At 34.3% G+C, this 21,522-nt stretch overlaps 1 protein-coding gene across 6 annotated transcripts in view; it reads left to right on the forward strand.

The window, feature by feature from the left end:
- Positions 1-21,522, forward strand: part of KTN1 (kinectin 1) — an 83,276-nt gene that overhangs the window by 32,340 nt on the left and 29,414 nt on the right. For 5 of the 6 annotated variants that reach the window (XM_007445989.1, XM_007445987.1, XM_007445988.1 and 2 more), the window contains exons 12-30: positions 601-638; positions 1,314-1,404; positions 1,767-1,835; positions 2,560-2,597; positions 2,742-2,823; positions 3,655-3,723; positions 10,176-10,210; positions 10,628-10,718; positions 11,410-11,478; positions 12,097-12,134; positions 12,816-12,906; positions 13,056-13,124; positions 14,228-14,265; positions 15,053-15,143; positions 15,220-15,288; positions 15,761-15,798; positions 17,160-17,250; positions 19,369-19,437; positions 20,509-20,546. In XM_007445989.1, coding sequence (XP_007446051.1) covers positions 601-638; positions 1,314-1,404; positions 1,767-1,835; positions 2,560-2,597; positions 2,742-2,823; positions 3,655-3,723; positions 10,176-10,210; positions 10,628-10,718; positions 11,410-11,478; positions 12,097-12,134; positions 12,816-12,906; positions 13,056-13,124; positions 14,228-14,265; positions 15,053-15,143; positions 15,220-15,288; positions 15,761-15,798; positions 17,160-17,250; positions 19,369-19,437; positions 20,509-20,546 — 1,214 coding nt within the window. The remainder of the gene's footprint in view (positions 1-600; positions 639-1,313; positions 1,405-1,766; positions 1,836-2,559; positions 2,598-2,741; positions 2,824-3,654; positions 3,724-10,175; positions 10,211-10,627; positions 10,719-11,409; positions 11,479-12,096; positions 12,135-12,815; positions 12,907-13,055; positions 13,125-14,227; positions 14,266-15,052; positions 15,144-15,219; positions 15,289-15,760; positions 15,799-17,159; positions 17,251-19,368; positions 19,438-20,508; positions 20,547-21,522) is intronic. The other variant, XM_007445990.1, reaches the window with a different exon arrangement.

Below are 21,522 nucleotides of genomic sequence, written 5' to 3' on the forward strand. Positions count from 1 at the left end.
GAAACTATAGTCTAAAATTAATTGGGAAAGAATTATATAATATAGGAAAGGGTGTGTGTATATGGATGTATGTGTATATGTAAATTATTAACTCAAATTGGATTGAGATCTTAAGTTATAGATGAGAGGTAGTTCTAGAAAATTTATCAGAAACTTAATATTTCGAGAATGCTATAAGTACCTTTTGAAAAGTAAAGATGAACACGAGCATTACCAAACGACTTATCTTAATCATGAATGGTATCATTTCATTATTGGAAATTGTTACTAAGGAAAAGAAGCACATGAATGAAAAATAGCCTTTGCTGCTGTTTTTCCTATTTATGTGTTGCTTGGCAGTTACATAGTTTTCAGACCTGTCAACTTACTTTATTAAAAATGTCTTATGATGTGTAATTCCCCAATACTGGCTGTTATTGTTCAAATTTACTTTCAGAATATTAGCTGTTATTTAGTGAACATTCATCATGAGCCAGATACTTCCTTAACTTTATATACATTTATTTCTTTTAATTTTTAAAGCTTTATTGTGATGATGATTGTACAACTTTAAAACTTTCTCTTAAGGGCTTTTATGTTGACACTGTTTCTCTTTCTTAGACATCCGCTTCAGCTCTAGCAGAAGAGTTACATAAAGTGTAAGCCTGCCTTTCTATATTTCTCTTAAAATTGCTTAGTCACCACTAACTGATAGCTGTTAGATTCTACACTTATGATTGACTTTACGTTCTAACTTGTTCAAAAAATACTCTCAAGTAGATTTGGAGCAGCTTTTGCTCTTCTACCCCTAAGCATTATGTATTCTGTGTTTTTATGTCTTTGTCATAAAAAGAGTTGGGGAAGCTTTTTTCCCTTTGGGCTTTAGCAGTTATGTGGAAGAGATTATTGTGATTTGAGATTAGTGGAAGTTAGTTTTTGTGTCTAATAAGTAGCTGTAGCTACTCTGTATCTAACTATATGGTGGTATGCCCAAAATGAAGTTCTTTTTTTTGATGTGTATTGTATAATTTGCCTAAACATGGCTCACTTAAGTTCAGAAGACCTGGAATCTGTTTTTCAGATTGCCAGGCTTGTGAGCTTAAATTACTTAACTTCTTTGATCTCAAGTTTTAAAATAGGGGTATGTATTTTAAGGAGTTGTAGTAATGCCTGTGACAGTTACTACTAAACTGATATGGTCTACAGAAATGGAAGGTACGGTTATGTGAAAAACTACTTAAGTAAGGATGACCATATTTGAAGCTTCTAATCCTTTGACTTGTGACTTGACTTCTAAATGTTTATTGAATGTACAAATCTATTTCCTGTTAAAGGATTGCAGAAAAGGATAAGCAGATAAAACAGACTGAAGATTCTTTAGCAAATGAACATGATCATTTAGCAAGTAAAGAGGAGGAACTTAAGGTACAGTAATTCTTATAAATGGCTACAGTATTTTATAGTCATTGAATTACCCTGATCTAGTAATTAGTATGAGTGTCTGTGAAGACTGGAAAATACTCTAGATAGAATTCATTTGAAAAGTGTCTTACCTCTTTTCTAAACTACAAAATCCTCTTTAGTTCTCTAAGAGAAGTTCAAAGGCTTTTTCTCACATGATATTTATTCATAATAATTTGGGAAATATGTTAAATAACAAGTTGATGGTTTTCTTTCTGACTTAAGAAATTGTAATTTGAGACCTTTGCTTAGGTAGAAGAGATACATTACAGAACTTCAAATTTAATATTAAATACTTCTAATACTATTTTTCCTTCTTGTTCTAGGATATACAGAATATGAATTTCTTATTAAAAGCTGAAGTGCAAAAATTACAGGCCCTGGCAAATGAACAGGTAGATCTTTATTGCTTTTAAGCATTTACCTTAGAATTACAGTTTGTTGACACTTATTTTCATTGGTATTGCAAGCCTTAGTTTTACTTATGTAGATAGTAAACATAATGGTTACTTGTGTTTGGCTGCATGGTGTGTTGTTAAAACCCTCTTCGGTTTTTTTTTTTTTTTTTTTTTCCCCCCGGTACACGGGCCTCTCACTGTTTTGGCCTCTCCCGTTGCGGAGCACAGGCTCAGCGGCCATGGCTCATGGGCCCAGCCACTCCGCGGCATGTGGGATCTTCCCAGACCAGGGCACAAACCCGTGTCCCCTGCATCAGCAGGCGGACTCTCAACCACTGCGCCACCAGGGAAGCCCCAAACCCTCTTCTGTTTGACCGTGACTCTCACAACTCACCTAAATGTTACTATACTCATGTTGAAATTAATGTTTGATCCAAGAAATTGATCACTTTATCAGAGAACTCAGTTATAACACTTATGATGTGCTGATTTGTTTTAGCCTTCTGCCATTTAATCAGAAAAGGATATACCTTAAACTAGGATAAAAGTTGAACAGTGAGAAGTAAAAAATACTGGACAGCAAAAAATATTACTGTAATGTATGCTGTTGATTTAACTATTTACTCTAAATATATGAAAATATAACTTCAATATGTAAAAATAAGTAAAAGAATAGGTTTGAGTGCTTCCTGAGGAATGATACAATTCTCATTTCTAACAGGCTGCTGCTGCACATGAACTGGAGAAGATGCAAAAAAGGTGATTAAAGTATTCCTGTACATGGGCCGTTCATACATTTATGTTCCAGTGTAATTACAGAAGACATTGCTGCTTATAGCTGATAGTTGTGCACATAATTTATGTAAGCTTTCTGTATATATGAAGTATTTTTTTTTCTCATAGTATTCACGTTAAGGATGATAAAATAAGATTGCTTGAAGAGCAGCTACAATGTGAAATTTCAAACAAAATGGAAGAATTTAAGGTGTGTAATTAAACTTGTCAACTCAGCTTTCTTTGAACAAACTTGTGTAATTTTCAGTTGCAGTGAATGTAGAAATACTACTCTTTTATATGTGATCACTCTGAAACAGTGTTTCTATAGTTTATTTGGGGACTTCTATGAACAATTTTATCATAGACTTTTTGCTTTGATGATTTTGACTTACCTGTTTTTATAGTAGACTTTTGATACTTGTTTTGCCCCAACCTTTTCTTTACAGTTTTCATTTGGTAGATTGAGATGGTTTTTTTTGCCTCCATTGTTGGTGTAGTGCTAGTTTCTGGTCATGGCCAAACAGCTTGAGGATTATTGTAAAGCATTCTGATTGCCAGGATACATCTCTGCATGCAGTAAGATTTGCTTTTTTTTTTAATTTTAATTTTAATTTTTTTTTTTTTTTTTTGCTTAATAGGAATCCTGTAAGTACTCACTTATGAAAGCAGGGTTTCCCAGAATTCATTGGCACAAACGATTAAACTCTTTGAAATACACATGTCAGGGTTCTAAGCACAGTGTTAACACTGTTTGGGATAAACCACATGACTGAATTAGGGGGGCTCAGTAGAAACAACTTTTTATAGATCATTGTATATGTACATTATAATATTACTGTATTCCTGTTCTCTGGAAATATGTTCATTGAAACTGAAAAATGGAGCCTCATGAGATTTGCATTCTTAGGTCAGTATATAATTCACTTGTCACTTTATAAGTATTTAACAGTAATATGGCTTTGATTTTTTAAAAAACATTCAGATGGTTGCTTTGTTACCTTTTCTTAATAAAACAGTAAATTGAGATTCTTTCTTTTAGATTCTAAATGACCAAAAGAAAGCATTACAATTAGAAGTTCAGAAGCTACAGACTCTTATTTCTGAACAGGTAAGGCTTTTTATGAATTATAAGTTAGAAATATCCAATAGATAACAAGGTCTGATTCTTCTTAAGTAGTAATCAACTCGTTCATTTTTAGAAATTTTGTTTAAGTGTAGATATGCCTTTTAATTGCATTTCTAGTCATCTTGTGCTAATCAAGTCTCTAAATTAAGGAAAATTTAATTTCTCTTCCTGAGAAGAAGCTAATGCTGTTTATAGCATTTTTCAAAAAAAAAAAAGTTTAATAGGATGCATAAAAATAATTTCTTTAAGTCATTTTGATGCATTTGGCTCTCAGGATAATAGTCAGACTTTTGCAGCCTCACTTTTTTCTGTAAAGCAGTGTGGATTCTTAAAAAGAGAATGGGTTTGAAACCTACTACCAGCACTTAAAAGCAGTGATGTTGATCAAATTGCTTAACCTTTCTAAGACCTCTCATTCCAGGTCTTCTACATTGAGATTTTATTTACATTATAAGCTTGTTAGATTTAAATTGGGGAGTTTATGTATAGTTGAGTAGCCTAGTGCTTTGCATATAGCAGACATCTTAAGCCTTAATTCCTTTCCTTTAGAATATTTATTTTTTTCCATCTCATCTCCACCCTCTATTGCCATCATACTTCTTTCTGTATTTATAGCAAGCCATCAGAACTGTAGCAGCCTGAATAAGCATGGCTCCATAAACTTGAGCCCCAGGTGATGTCTATTCTGTGGCTGTTCCTAAGAGTTGCCTTCATACTCTTCTAAATAATTCTTCAAATTCCAGTTTTTAAAAATATTCTAGAAACACTTCATATTATATGACACAGTAAAATGAAGGCATGTTTCTCTACTACTGTTAAATTTTGACACATTTTATTAGAAGCTGAAGTGTAAGTTATTGCAAATGATATAGCACTTCCTTTAGCAGATGCATGCTTTTTTATTTTAAAATTCACATCTGTGCAGGTATTGAATTGGTATAAGTAGCTGTGCCAGATGTTGTGGAAGTATTTTAGAAGTATTTTGTGAACATCTGTTTACTTGTCAAGAATTAATCCATTATTTGTTTTCCTCCCCCACAAATATGGTATTTAAGTGCTTTGCATAAACTTTGTATATGCTTTACCCATTCAAACTAAAGGTAATAGAGGAGAAAATGCTGAATAAATGATGTTTAGTGCGTGGACATGACTTCATGCCAGTGTAATGCTCAAATGATATTTAAGTTTTATTCTTAAATCGTATTCCTATTTCCTTTTGTTGTTATACAGCTTTTAACAGATAAGATATTTCATCAACTGTAAGAATTTTTTTCTCCTCAGTTTATTATCTCTGAAGTCTGGATGTATCTTAGTCTCCGGTTACAGTTTAGTTGGAGGCATCTTTAATTTTTAGTGTTATGTAAACATTTTACCAGTTGTGAGATCCAACATTGGTGACTTGGATTAGATAAAATATGATAGATATTTTTTGGCTGTGTTAGTTCTTACCCAGAAAAGCAGAATGTAGTCCTTTTTTTGAGTTGGTTATCAGAGATTCTGGAACACCTATTTCAATATATAAAGTTTTAAACTTTCTAAAATTCACTTCATGGGAGGTAAAATAAATGCCTAGAAATTTCTGAATCTACCCTAGAATTCCAGTATTAAAGGTGATGGTAATTCTTAGTTTTAAACAGAGTACCTCGATCTTTTCTTTTCACTTTTATTCTATACTAAAAATGATATTCTTCATCATTAGACAAGAGTAAAACCATTAGCCTTAATTTTTTTTTTTCCCCTTAAGGTAACATGATAGCCAAAGAATTACCTTGTTTCCTCTAGTTTCTTTCTTTTGGGGGGGTGTTGAATTGTATTTTATTAAAAAAAATTTTTTTTATTGAAGTATAGTTGATTTACAGTTGTGTTTCTGGTGTACAGTAAAGTGATTTATATATATATATATATATATATATATATATATTCTCTTTCATATTCTTTTCCATTATGGTGTATTACAGGATATTGAGTGTAATTCCCTATGTTATACAACAGGATCTTGTTGTTTTAATTTCTTTCTTATTGAATCAGCCTTCTGTCTACTATAAAGCTTCTGTGTATTTTTAAATATTCTGTTAACATAACTTTTAGCGTGAGATGGATTCTTTTTTTATGAAGAATAGTTTTATGAAGAACAGTCCACAGAACATAATTTCATAGCCACATTTTAAAATTTATTTAAAAGAATTATTTGATAAGAGGAGAAACTCATCTTTTAAGACTTGCTCTTTGGTAATTCTTAGAATTTTTCCTCCTTGTTCCGAAAGCTCTTTTTTTTTTTTTTTTTTTTTTTAAATAGTCTTTCTTTTTTCCCTTCTGGGTTTCATTTTGTTTCATTCTTCTATTGCCATGTCTTCAATTTCACTAATCTTTTCTTCTGCTTTGTCTATTTTTTTTTGCGGTACGCGGGCGTCTCATTGTTGTGGCCTCTCCCTCTGCGGAGCACTGGCTCCGGACGCGCAGGCCCAGTGACCATGGCTCACGGGCCCAGCCGCTCTGCGACATGTGGGATCCTCCTGGACCAGGGCACGAACCTGCGTCCCCTGCAGCGGCAGGCGGACTCTCAACCACTGCGCCACCAGGGAAGCCCTCCTCTGGTCATTTTTATTGCCACTGCTAGTGAAGGAAGAGATAAATATTAGCATAATTTAAATTTCATTTCCACCTTTCTTTAACCCCTTCCTACCCAGCGGTCAGAATTCCAAGTGACAGTTGAGAGATGAACAGTTTAGTTATGTAAAAAAAATTCAGTCTCTTTGCTCCATGGATTTTTATCCTGGAGGAAAAAATTGAGCTTATTGAAGCACAAACCAATAATGGTGCCAAGTTTTTGTTGTTTCTTTAGGTGTAGGAAGCAGAAAGACAGCAAATATCAGGTAAGGTAACCTGTTTATATACTAGAGAAGAGAAGACTCCATTTGGATGTAGGCCTATGGATAGATCATACAAATAAATCAGTTACTAAGATCTCATTTCTTCAGAATAAAATAATACTTTTTGTGGGGGAAGGTCCTGAGGTGTCTTATTTGTTTTGAGCATCTTGACTTTTTAGCAAAGGAACAGCATGACTTTTTACTAGTAGTTTTTTAAGATTCAAAGATAAAGATTATTAAGTAAAAACTGTAGCAGTAGGAAGTTTTTTTCTTTTGCCCTGCAGTCTGGTTCTGTTTTATTGCAGAATAATTCATTGTTGTATGATGTAGTTTTGAAAGTCATCCACGGAGGAGAAAATTGGATTGGATTAGATTAATAATGTATAAAGGTAAAATATTGGATAGATAACTAAGTTGGGTCGATTTCATGCAATTGAACATTCAGTGAGCAATTGACCAAAAGTACTTGTTAAACTGTAACCTTGTTAAAGGATATTGAGTCCATTAAATTTTTACTAATGGAGAGTATGCTAGGTACTGTGCTACAATGCTAAGGCTACAGAGATGAATGAGACTTGGTTCTTGCCCCAAGAATATGGTGTAGTGTGGAGATAGGTGTACACACAGAAAAGTGTGATGAATAAAATTCTTTTTTTGAAAAAATTTTAAACTGTGTGTACAGGTTTAGAGGAAGAGATACTTCTATCTGAAGGAGAGTAAGAGGTGCCACAGAGAGGGGACAGCTAAACCTGATTTTGAAAAATAGCCAAGAATTTGCTGAACAGCTAAGGGGCAATCCAAACTGAGGGCATACAGTGTTAAAAGTCATGGCAGTGTGGCCAAATTGGCATATTCAGAGCATATTGGCATATTGTGGAAGTGCAAAGTATGAGGTATTAAGGGGAAGAGAAAGATTTGCTAGGGCCTAATCATGAAGGACTTTGTAGGCTGTGTAAGGACCATGAGCTTGATCTAGAATGTGGTATGCTACTGAAGGATGTTGAAAGAATGAATCAGCATTTTGTCTAGTATTTTAGTTGGATCATTCTGGTAACCATGAGGTGTTTGAATTTATGTGGTAGTGAAGTATGCAGTACTAAAGGTGTAATACAACTAAATGATCAAGCTGCATATAACTAGGACTTAATAGTGTTGTCTTTTTTAAAAAATTGAAATACAATTGACATGTTAATTTCAAGTGTGCAACATAATGATTCTATATTTGTGTTACTGTGAAATAATCACAGTAAGTCTAGTTAATGTCTATCACCATACATAGTCACCTACTTTGTATTGTTTTTATGTGAGATGACATGCATCAAAAATAAAGATGGACAGGGCTTCCCTGGTGGTGCAGTGGTTAAGAATCCACCTGCCAATGCAGGGGACACGGGTTCAAGCCCTGGTCCGGGAAGATCCCACGTGCCACGGAGCAACTAAGCCCGTGCACCACAACTACTGAGCCTGCACTCTAGAGCCCATGAGCCACAACTACTGAGCCCACGTGCCACAACTACTGAAGCCCATGCGCCTAGAGCCCGTGCTGCGCAACAAGAGAAGCCACCGCGGTGAGAAGCCTGCGCACCCAATGAAGAGTAGCCCCCACTCGCCACAGTCAGAGAAAAAGCATGTGCGCAGCAATGACGACCTAACACGGCCAAAATAAATAAATAAATAAAATAAAATAATACAATTAAAAAATCTATTAAAAAAATAAATAAAAATAAAGATGGACGAAAGCCATCTTGATGAAAGATTTATAAACTTACTGCATGATTTATTTTTCACAATTTATAAACATGATTTAATGTACTTTTGACAGCTCCTATGTCCTTTCTGATGGTAGGAAAGTTTTTTTTTTCCCATTCGGAAGTTCTCCTGTACCTCTCACAGTATAGTCCTTATGAACTCTAGAGACAGGGAGAAGAATTAGGGTATTGTGATATTTGAGATGAGTAAAGCTGAGGATCTAACCTAAGACACTGAAGAAAAGGGGATTAATTTTTAGAAATACGTTGAAAGTGGAATCTTATGACTTGGATTTGGTAATGGAAAAATTAATAGTATTTGTGAAAAATGGTTGTAATAAAATTGGAAAAAAATTATGAAACCAACAAAATTAGGAGAAAGCAGGTAGGGAATGGGATGGGTAGAAGAGAATGTTGAAGGGGAAAAGACCCCAAATCTGTTTTGTCAGGTTGCTTAGCTGCCTGAAGACCTAGGAATGCTGAGGGGGAAACCTTGCTTCTGGACACATAGTAAATATAACATTGAGGACTTTGTAAAGTGTATGGGGGGGATGCTAGAAGGATGGGTGAATGGTTGGGATCAGCTCACATGTCATGTTTTAATGTAGCAAGGAGAATACGTTCTTGTGTTGCTTCTGCACTTTACAGTCAGTTTTATTTTTTACTTTTATAAATTTATTTATCTATTTTTGGCTGCATTGGGTCTTCGTTGCTGCGCCTGGGCTTTTCTCTAGTTGCAGTGAGTGGGGGCTACTCTTCTTTGCGGTGTGCAAGCTTCTCATTGCTGTGGCTTCTCTCATTGCAGAGCACAGGCTCTAGGTGCGTGGGCTTCAGTAGTTGTGGCACGCGGGCTCAGTAGTTGTGGCTCGCAGGTTTAGTTCCTCTGTGGCATGTGGAATCTTCCTGGACCAGGGATCGAACCAGTGTCCCCTGCATTAGCAGGTGGATTCTTAATCAGTGTGCCACCAGGGAAGTCCCTACAATCAGTTTTAAAACATTCTGTATATTGGCTTAGGTGGTGGTTATGTGAAATCTACATGTTAAAAATTCATTGAATTGTACACAGGATTTGTGCACTTGCCTTATATGTTAGTTTAAAAAAAAAAAAAAAGGAACAAAGCCTCCTTCTTGGCCTGCAAGGCCTTAGAGCCTTGGAATTTTAGATTTGAAGAATTAATGTAAAGGAGGGGCAAATTCTCATCCTTAATATTTCTTTTATAGTAATTGAAAACTTACAAGGGACTAGTTCATTTTTGCCAGCCTATTTTATACTTCATCTTTTTCTGTGTCTTTTGTGTAGCCTCGTCTTTTCTGTCCTGTGTTCTTTTCTTTTTTTGTAAATTTATTTATTTTTTTAACTTTTTGCCTGCGTTGGGTCTTCATTGCTGCACACAGGCTTTCTCTAGTTGTGGCGAGCGGGGGCTACTCTTCGTTGCGGTGTGCGGGCTTCTTATTGCGGTGGCTTCTCTTGCCAGAGCACGGACTCTAGGCACGTGGGCTCAGTAGTTGTGGCACACGGCCACAGTTAGTTGCTCCATGGCATATGGGGTCTTCACGGACCAGGGCTCAACCCGTGTCCCCTGCATTGGCAGGCAGATTCTTAACCACTGCACCATCAGGGATGCCCCTGTCTTGTGTTTTCTGAATTCAGTAATTCTTTAACTGTTAGCAGTCTTCAAACATGGATCATCTTCCTAAATTTTGGATCTAATTAATACTAATAGAATTCTATTTCTGAAGTAGTTTTACCTCATGTAGCCTTGGTAAAATTAATCTTCTTTTTTTTTTTTTTTCTTTTTTGGTGATTTTATTTTAGCCTAAAAAAGATGTTTTGGAACAAATGGAAAGATGGTAAGAGATTAAATTTTTAAAAAATATTTTAATGACTCATTTCTACCAAGTTTGAGATAGCAGAATTATTAACTATATTAATCTAAATTCTTAAAATTCTGTTTGTACTTCATAATGGAAGAGAGTGGTGTACTATTGATTGATTTGGAATTACATTAAGTTTGTGGGTGTCATGTGTGGCCATGATTTACTTGTTTAGGCTAGCATGTAAGCATGCATTACTTGCATACAGTTTAGTTTTTGGTAAAGAGGGACTACCCTTGGACCATGACCAAAGATCCTTAGAAACCTTTCTAGAATTGAAAGTTTATAAGGAACAATGGGCATAGGAGTTGATCCATGTAAAATATTTATTTAGAAATCATATTGTTTTCTTTGAAAATAGTTCATACATGTGTTTTAAATTTATAATTTCAGCATTCAAGAAAAAGATGAGAAGTTGAAGACTGTAGAAGAATTACTTGAAACTGGACTTATTCAGGTGGCCACTAAAGAGGAAGAACTGAATGTAAAGAATTTTGTATATTTGTTTTCCTTATGACTATTCAGTGAACATGAAGCGGTTTTACTGTAATGTGTAATATTTTTCCCATACCTTTTAGTTACCCACATTTTATGAATTTATATGATGTCCTTTTTCATTAAATTTAAGATTTTATTATAAATACAAAAATGTGTAGTTACCTATAGCATTCATTGCCTTAATGAAGTAGATATTATTGTTATGGTTTGTAATATATGCTCCCCCACCTCCACCCATGCCCGAATTATAACCAAACAACAGCTAGTTACAAGAATAACTAGTGGACTTGATAAGTTCATGAAATAGTATTGGAGGCCATAGAATGGAGAGAATGCAGTTTTATTTTATGATTATCATTAGCCTTAACTAATTTAATTTGGATAGGATTGCTGGAAGAAATAAGGTAAAAGGTATATTTGATTTTAGGGAGAGAAGTGACTTGACAAGTGGTATACTGTGTGGTTTTCAGGTTGTGGAAACATAAGTAGAAATACTTGTGAGGATAATTGAATTAAAGTCCATTTGGCTAGCTCTGGAAGTTGCAGAATTGTAGACATATAGAGCAACTGAGATTTCTGAGCCTTCAGAGAGGAAAAGAAGCAGCTAGAGAAAAATGAGAAGCTAGCTGTTTTTTCAGAAAATAAAAGTATGTTGTGCTTATGTGTCTTTGAAAAAGGCAATAAGAACAGAAAATTCATCTCTGACAAAAGAAGTTCAAGACTTAAAGGCCAAGCAGAATGATCAGGTAATATATTTAGTGGATCCTGCAACCATTCTCTTTTAAACGTTGGGCAAACCTGTTATCAAATATAGCAGCAAGCCTTTTTTTGTTCCTCCCTTCTCCAACATGGAATTTGTCCATTATACTTTTAATCTGTGAATGATTGGTGACTTGATTATCAGTAATAGAAGCTGCAACTTATTAAATGCTTACTTTATGCCAGGCACTGGATAGAGTATTCTAGGTAGGATGTCATTGCTTGTTACTATAGTGATAAAAGGTTTTGAGTATACATATATAAAGTAAGACTCTAAATAATAGTAAAAGAGGTTACCTGAAGTTAGGAAATTTCCTATTTTCTCCTTATCTGGTTAGAATCATTGAGTCAATAATTTTAATATTTATCTATTGGTTTTTCTTTTGACCTACACTTACCATAAGTAGCTTTAAAGCTGCTTACTTTCAAAGTGCTTTTCATTTTCATAATTATGACATTTAAAAAAATCTAGAAAGAATTGCTTCCCAGGTTTACTTTTCCCGGGTTTTGGTGTAGTGGAAAATTTAAAGAACAACATACTTTTCTATTTATGACCCATTTATATTTTGAGCAAATTACCAAGTAGGATACCTTCCTATTTCTAGGTTTCCTTTGCATCACTAGTTGAAGAACTTAAGAAAGTGTAAGTAATGACATTATTAAACTGGTCTTTTTCTTTTGGTCCAGTTTTATTAGTGCTCATAAATCTTGTTTTATTGTGTAATTAAGATGGCTAGGAGTTTTCATTGCTGGAATAAGGAGACTTAGCTGTGCTTTCCCAGTGCAGTTGTTAAAAAATCAGTTTCCATGATTGACTCCATTTATTAACTTGGCGGCCTCAAATTGTTAATTTTCTGTTTCTGCACTAGGAACTGTTAACGAACAGGTTATATTGGATAGAGATCAGTTCCTTGTATGTGTTGTTTTCTTGAAGTGTCTATAAAGTTTAATACCATAATTGTATGTAAGTTTTGGCCATAGCTTTCAGAGCCCTAGAAACCTATATTGTTGAGAGGAACTCAGTTCTCCTTAGTATTCTTTGGGGTACAAATCTTATATTCCCTGTGCACTTTGGAAACATGTGACCAGCTTCTCCTTGCGTGCATAGGCTTCAGCCACCTGGTAGTTACTGCTTAATTCTCATTTAGGAAGAGCTTTAAGTATTTTTTTCCCCCTTCTGTCTGCAAAATATGGTTGCTCTTTTACTTAAAATGGGAAGAGTTGATTTGGTGAGCCTATTAATGATTTGGTACTATTTTTATATCTTAGTTGGTGGATCTTGATGATTTCTCCCCAAGTTTAATAATGCATTTCTTCATCTAAGGATCCATGAAAAAGATGGGAAGATCAAGTCTGTGGAAGAGCTTCTGGAAGCTGAACTTCTCAAAGTTGCTAATAAGGAGAAAACTATTCAGGTATTGAGAGAGAGAAAACTTATGTTTTGCTTTTTTGTTTATCAACTTTAGTGAATACCATTTAATTTCATGTGTTTGTCTGTACATTGCATTTTATGTCAATTTCTGTGTGTCCATTGTCCAATCTTGTCTGTTTTGTCATTGTCAAGGATTTGAAACAGGAAATAGAGGCTCTAAAAGAAGAAATAGGAAATATCCAGCTTGAAAAGGCTCAACAGGTAAAAATCCCAGAGCCATAGCATGACAGATTCATTAGTGTATGTGTATTAATGAACTATTTGGTTATTTTCTGTTACTCAGAAGAAAACTTTTAGTAGTGTGCTGTAAGTATATTGGGTTATGTGCTTTTTATTATTTTTGCCTGATTTGAGAAAATGTTTTAATATTTTAATCAACATATCTTTTAACTGTTTAAAGTTTTTTTTCTGGAAAGTTTTCTATATTAATGTCTCATTTTAGTTTGCCAACTTAAAAAAAAAAACACTTTGGTAAACCTTTTTTTTTGACTGCATGTTCCAAAACATTTTGTTATAGAATATGTATTGCTCAACCTTTGCCTATAGAAGAAAGTACAGATTTCATTGGAGGATTTCAGAGGTAGATGTGGTTACTGGAAATAGATGGGTGGTTTTGGTGAATATAATCTGATAAGGTTTGATTGAAAAAAGTGGTGAGATTGTGTGGAAGAGATGATTCATTCATTCATCCAACCAACAGATTCATTCAGCAATATTTATTCAGTTCCTCCTACTTATCAAAGTACTATGTTAGTGGTTGGAGATAATGTGTTGAATGAAATAGGGTATGAGGAAAAGATTAAATTCCTAATATAGGCTGAGAGTTCAGGAAGGTCTCCTTCTGAGGAACTGACATCTAAGCCAAGATCTGAAGGGACTGTGAGAAGGCAGTGGGGAATAAAAGGTACTATTGAACTGTGTATGGTAAGAAGAGGAGATTAAAGGACAATATAGAGTACTGTTGAGTAGTTGGCCTTGAAGACTGGGAAGAAAAAGCGCTTTGACAAGATAGGGAGGTATGTGAACAGTTAATATTCTAATTTTCACAATTTAAAAAAGTATCACATTGTTTAGACTTATTCATAACCATATTCCTTGTCTCTTCTACCTGCCCCCCCCCCCATATTTAATTTATTACTCTTACTGTCATTGGAGTCAAGAGAAGGTGAAATCAAGTCATCTCTATTTTGGCTAGGTCTTTGTAATTTGAAGTGTGCACATTTTAAGGTTTACCATAAAGCCTATTAAGGTAAACTGAAAGGATTATGAATTGCTTTTTTTCTGCTTCTTTCTTTATATTTTAGTTATCTATCACTTCTCAAGTTCAAGAACTTCAGAACTTGTAAGTACCATTTGCCTCATTTCCCTTTAATATCTCTCTTCCACAAGTTAAACATAATTATAATGAAAATTGTAGCTCCTTTTTATTTGATTTCAAGTAATATCTTAAAGAACATCAGGCTTCCTTGGTGGCGCAGTGGTTGAGAGTCCGCCTGCCGATGCAGGGGACACGGGTTCGTGCCCCGGTCCGGGAAGATCCCACATGCTGCAGAGCGGCTGTGCCCGTGAGCCATGGCTGCTGAGCCTGCGTGTCCGGAGCCTGTTGCTCCGCAACGGGAGAGGCCACAACAGTGAGAGAGGCCCGCGTACCGCAAAAAAAAAAAAAAAAAAAAAAAAAAGAACATCAAATTATATCTCACAAAGGCCTCAAAGTCTTAAATTTTTCATTAGGATTGAACCTGTAGGTTTTTTGATGGGAATGGGGATAGAGTGGAAGTCTTATTTTTCTGCTTTATAAACTGAATGTGACCTTCAACTGACATGTTGCTCTTTGCCCATTTTAATAGCCACTGTGAAACTGGTTATATATTTCATACCCAAACTAGTTGTGATAAGCTAAATTTACTGGTATTGACTTAAACAGGGTGTTAAGGGGTGGGAGTAGAGCTACTGCTTAATTTGATATCTCCAAAATCTTATATGCCTTTATACTTGAAATATTTATTTTTTAGTTTATTTAATCAGTTCGGGTTATGAGTACAACCTAAAATACGCTTTTCCAGTCTCCAGTATTTTTACTTTGTTTAGTCATGTAACAGTTTCATTGATAGTTCTTAACTTATTGTTAGATTAAAAGGAAAGGAGGAACAGATGAATACCATGAAGACTGTTTTAGAAGAGAAGGAGAAAGACCTAGCCAATAAACGGAAATGGTTACAGGTGAGAAGTTAAAAACAATAGTAAACACCTTTTTTATACTTGAATATCACTTTTATTTAGACCTATTCTTTTTCAGGATCTTCAAGAAGAAAATGAATCTTTGAAAGCTCACGTTCAGGAGGTAGCACAACATAACTTGCGAGAGGTATAGTATAAACAGATTACCAGCATATTTTATAAAACATGAGGAATCTTTATTTTACTGTACTAGGACGTAAAGAAGTTAATATGTTCTCTGAGTTTTTTGCCATAAAAATTACTGTTGTATCGTTGTTTTGTTGTTGATAAAATAACTTTCATCCCTGTCAAGTCTACTACTGCCTCATTTGTCAACCTAAGTCTGAAAGAATTTCCTCTCCTTACTTTTTCAGATGGACTCTTGTTCTCATTTTTAAGTCTGTGTTTAATTGGTGTATTAATCTGTAATCCTTTAACAAATGGATATTAACAATTAAGTCAAATAAAGAAAATCCATTCTTTGTTTTATGAATGGCCCAATCTTAAATTTACCACATATAATTGTGTTTTTATTTTACTGGTGAGTGATTCTATAGATAATATATTGTAGAACCTGATCTTTTTCATGTTATAATTAAAAATGTGTATCTGTTTCTTAGGCGTGTTCTGCCTCACGATTTGAAGAACTTGAGATTGTGTAAGTATACTTTTAGCCAGCATTTTAAAGAGGAACTTCTCAATATTTTCTAGACTGTCCTTGAATATTATGATGAGTTTCGTCTAAGTTATTAACTTTCTTGTTAAGTAGGAATTATAGTCCAGGGGCAAATAAGTTAAATCTGTTTGGTATAATAAAACAGAGGCCTTTCAAATGCTTTCTGATACCTGGAGACTTTTATCTTTCCCAATTCCTTCAAATGCATTTTCTGAGGTACTCTTTTTGCTAATATAGACTGGTTGGTTTTATTTAAGTTTTCTCTCTCTCTGTCTTCCTAAATGAAGTAATTATTATAAAGAGAGGTTAAATTTATTTCAAATCAAAATCATTTTTAGTATTTCAAAGAATAACATCTCTGAATTAACCAGAAGATAATCTTAGCCATAATCTTGATAATGAATATTGAATCTTTCTATAAAAGTAACTTGCCTTTGGGGGAAAATAGTATCTGTTGTTGTATCAGTTAATGCTGTGCCAATTAGTAAAAATAGTGAATCTGATGAGCATAGGAGATAGCAGTTTTTTTTGTGTGTGTGTGAAGATATCAGTCTTAATAGATGTTATCCTAGAAAATTTTTATCCTATGAAGTCTGTTTTCTTAAACTAAATCAGCCTACAGTGGTAAGAAAGGTATCTGTACTTCATTGTTTTGGCCTTCTATCAATTTTAAGAGATTTTTCCTTTGATGTAATCTCATCAGTCTTTATTGATGTTTAAGAAGTGGCCCTTTGAAACTGTGTCTTTAAAAAAGTAAGATATTGAAGATATTTATTAGGTCATTATCTTTATGGTGAAAAAGGAGATGTCTTTATTGGCACTAAGATTGCTCGTATGTACAACTAACTGTTTATCTTATGGGCATTATATAACTGTCAAGGTGCTTTTCTATCATTTGCTAATAGAAAGCTTAGAGACAACGTTTGAGGCCTATTTGTAGTAGGTATATAGATCATTAAAGTATGATTTTAGATTTATTTCTACCTCACATTAAAGAAAATTAATATAATATTTGGGGGGGCATTTTTAGGTTTACAGAAAAAATTGAGAGAGCAGTAGAGAATTTCTATATACCTTCCTTCCCCATTTTTCTTCTTCTTTACCTCTTGCATTTGTGTGGTAATTTGTTACAACTGATGAAGCAAATCAATATATTACTATTAACTAAAGTCCATATTATCCATTAGTGTTCACGCTCTTTGTACATTCTAGGGGTTTTTGACCAATGTATGATGACATGTATCCATCATTACAGTATTATAAAAAAAGTTTTACTGTCCTAAAATTCTCCTGTGCTCCACCGATTCACCTAACTAAATATAACGTCTTTGTAAAAATTCTAGGTTGAAAGAAAAGGAAAATGAAATGAAGAAATTAGAAACTGTGCTAAAAGAAAGGGAGAGTGATCTTTCTAGAAAAACAAAGCTGTTACAGGTAAATATGTTTATACTTAAAATTATCATGTGAGTTACTGTCTTTGCATGTTTGAAAACAGTTTTAACTACTACAAAAGAAAATTGAATGCAAAATGACATTCCCTCCTACGCGGATACTGGGTCTCATTCCTCAGAGATAACTACTATCAATTATTTATATATCTTTTGAGCAAGCACCCATGCATAAAATGTGTGTGTGTGTGTGTACTTAATAGTTTTTAAACATATTGTATTTAATCATACACAATTTTGTATTTTGCTCCCCCCACCCAATTAATAATGTTTTTGAGGTCCTTCCACATAAGCACATTTTTGTCTTTAACGTTGAATGGCTTCATGGTATTCTTTTGTATGATTGTATTACCATTTATACAACCAGTTCTGGTTTATGGATACTTAGATTATTTAGAGTTGTGTTTCCTGTTAACAACAGTTCTATGGTGAATATCCTTACACACACATTTTCAGTACTTATGCTACTATACTATATCTGTATTTATAATTCCTACAAGTGAGATTTTGGGTTTTATGCAGAGGGGTTTTTTTCCTTCTTGAAAGTGATAGTTAAAATAGAAAATAGTATCTCTTCATCTTCATGTAGGTAGTATTGAAAGTCCTTACAAAACATTGTTTTGAAGTAATAGGAAATTTTAGATGTCTGCACTGTCTCAGATACTTGTGCTCACATTTCATGCTCCAAGGGTTGGTTCTGTCACATTCCCTTTCCTTCCCAAGTAGGTTCATTTTAAATTTTGTTATATAATGCTCAATTGTCCTCCAAAGTGTTTTTACTAATTTATACTCTCCAACAGACTAAATTACAACTAAACTAAATTGCACTAAATTAAACAACCAAACTACAACAACTAAATTACACTCTCCAACAGAGAGCCACTTCCTTTTCATCCTCTTCAACACTGATGAAGATGAAAACATTTGATATTATGCTTGAAAGATGGTCAGATTATTGTAATTTGCATTTGATAGAGAAGTTAAGTACTCATCATTTGTATATGAATTGGCCTGTAATTTTTCCTACATTTTCCCCTCTGGGTTGACTTTTTCTTACTAATTTATAAGATCCTTTTAACATAGTAAGGGAAGTTAGCCTTCTTGTCATGTGAGGTGATTTATTTTAGTTTTTCTTTTGACTTAATTCCCGCCCTCCACTTTGGAAATTTTTATGTACTGAAATGTTAAGTAGTTTGCTGAGTTTGAAGTCTTGAAATGAAAGTTGTCTCTCACCCTATGATCATAAAAATGTTTTCACGTGTTTTCTTCTAATACTATGCTTATAATTTATTTTTTTTGCTTAGATGTTTTATTCACATGTAATTTATTGGAGTAAGTTATAAGAATAGCATTTCAACCTTAAAAAAATAAAAGACTAGCCACATTATTAAATAATCGATTATTACTTGACTGCAGTGGCTCTGTCCCCTGCCTGGAACATTTGGTAATATTTGGAGACATTTTTGGTTATCACAGCTGGCGGAGGGGTGCTACTGCATCCAGTAAATGGAGGCTGTGGATGCTGCTGAACATCTTACAGTATGTGGGCGGCCCTCACAATAAAGAAAATACGGCCCAAAATACCAGTAGGACTTGCCCTACTGATCTGAGGTGTCACCCTGTAGTAAATTCTGACATGTGTTTGGGTCTGTTTCTGGATCCTGTTTTCTTCCATTGAGACATACCCACTCCCAGGCTAGTACTGAATAATTGGATTATTCTAATTTTATATATACACACACACACACACACACACACACACTTTTTTTTTTTTTTTTTTTTTTTTTTTGCGGTATGCGGGCCTCACTGCTGTGGCCTCTCCCATTGCGCAGCACAAACTCCAGTCACGCAGGCTCAGCGACCATGGCCCACAGGCCCAGCCGCTCCACGGCATGTGGGATCCTCCCGGACCGGGGCACGAACCAGTGTCCCCTGCATCTGCAGGCGGACTCTCAATTATAATGTATTTTAATATAGGGCTTATTACACCCTTTAAAAATTGTTACTGTTGAAGAATTTGCCTGGTTTGTATGATACGTTTTAAAGCTTATATGGAAAATAAAAGCTCTGTCCATGTGATCGTGTTTAATTTTTGTTTAAATAGGAAGTACAAGATGAAAACAAATTGTTTAAATCCCAAATTGAGGAGCTTAAGCAGCAGAACTGCCAACAGGTAGGTACTGTTAGATGCCTTGCCTTTTATTTATGTGGTAAAAAATTTTATGACTCATGACCGTAAGTATTACCATTTTGCCTTTTCATTGAGAATAAAGTATGTGTTGTTTCATTTATAAGTGTTTATCAAATTTCCTAAAAAACAAAGCAGTTTGCTATGCTATAGCCAAGATAAGATAATCTATAATTTATAAAGTATACACAAATAACATTACTATCTGTATTCCAGCTCTGTTATGTATCTGTGTGTGTATGTCTTCAGATCCTTTAGAATGCCTTTCTTAGCAAGTCAGATAAAATCATGTAAAGATCAGCTTAAAAACATGTGTATACCCTACTTCCCCTTTCCACAAACAAAACATCTATAATTGGAGAGAAACTAAGAAATGTGTAATATTATAAGTAATAGTTTACCACCATTTAAAATACTTTTTCAGAGTATAATTCTGCTTGGTAAAAATAAAATGTGTGATTTTTAAAAAAAATAATGTTAACCAAAATATTCTTTAAATTAATTTATTTTATGAATGTATATGGATAAACTCGAAAGTATTTTGAAGGACAAAAGAATTAGAGTCCTTGTCGACAAGAAGCTTATAGTAGTTTCGTTTGGGAGATTGTAGTCATCAGGAATAAATACCATATGTGAAGGGCTATGTACCTTTACGTATTATGTAAAATTAAATTTTTGTTACGTGCAAGTTAACTTTTCCATACTTTTCCTTCATTAATGGTATTTTTTTTGACTTTTGGAAGCTCAGTGTAGTCAAATATGAATTGTGCATTATGAAAATTTAAGTTATTAACTCAGTGCTTTGCACATGATAGGAAATTTATTAATGTTTGTTAAATGAGTTTAAGAATATAGTGACAATGAAGATTTGATTTAGCACTCAGTACATTGTATAAATATGTACATATTTTTATTAAAAGTACTTTTTGATGGCATATAGAATAGATGATATTTTTACCTTTGGTGTTGTCTCAGTTTATGTCTGAGAACAGATTTAATTCTTTTGAAGTCTTCTAGAAAGCTTTGTTTGAAAATAACATTTGACTGTTTTAATAGGCATCTTCTTTTCCCCCTCATGAAGAACTATTAAAAGTGTAAGTAATAATTCTTATTCACAATTTGGGAAGTGGCAATTGTTTTTATTTACTAAACAGTTCTCAGATAAGCAATTTGATGTAACTGCAAATGCTCCCCTAATTTTTACAGTTCTATTTGGATTTCTTGGACTGTAAATCATTAGAGCTTAGCTGTGCCTTTGGCTGAGCTAAATGTACCTTTTATGGTATTTGGATTTCTTTGAACATTTTTTTTTCTTTTTTTTTTGCGTTATGCGGGCCTCTCACCGTTGTGGCCCCTCCCATTGCGGAGCACAGGCTCCGGACGCGCAGGCTCAGCGGCCATGGCTCACGGGCCCAGCCGCTCTGTGGCATGTGGGATCCTCCCCGACCGGGGCACGAACCCGTGTCCCCTGCATCTGCAGGCGGACTCTCAGCCACTGCGCCACCAGGGAGGCCCTCTTTGAACATTTTGTTGAGGGTGATAACTGGTTTTTCAGGCATTCAGAAAATACCTAATCACATTTAACTATATTTTGAAGCCTTTACTGATTTACCTTAAATTATCTCAGTTATCCTCCTGATATCTTTGTGGAATTGAATGGTGCACATTTTGGTTTAGCTTCTGCATTTAAAAAGCAAATCTTGTAATTTTTATGGTTACTCTCTTTTAAGGAGTTTTATTTTTAACTGAAACATTTTTATTGTTGGTCTGTATTTTTCTTTAAGAGGCTGCTTTTAAGGTCATTTAGGTAAGTTGGTATGTTTCAACATGTTAAATAAATGTCAACCACCTGAAGTATATTCAGTGATATATCTGTGTGTTCTTCCATCTTGACTTGTTTACACAGTTGGTAGTTTACTAGTTTAGAATTATTTACTATTAAATTGAGGCTTGAGTTTGACTGTATAGAGCAAGGGTCAGCAAACTTTTTTTTATAAATGGCCTGACAGTGAATATTTTAGGCTATGTGGGCCACATAGTTTCATATTCTTTTATTCCTTTTTTCCCTAC

Source organism: Lipotes vexillifer, unplaced genomic scaffold (assembly GCF_000442215.2).
Source record: "Lipotes vexillifer unplaced genomic scaffold, Lipotes_vexillifer_v1.1 scaffold43, whole genome shotgun sequence".
Classification (NCBI taxonomy): Eukaryota; Metazoa; Chordata; class Mammalia; order Artiodactyla; family Lipotidae; genus Lipotes; species Lipotes vexillifer.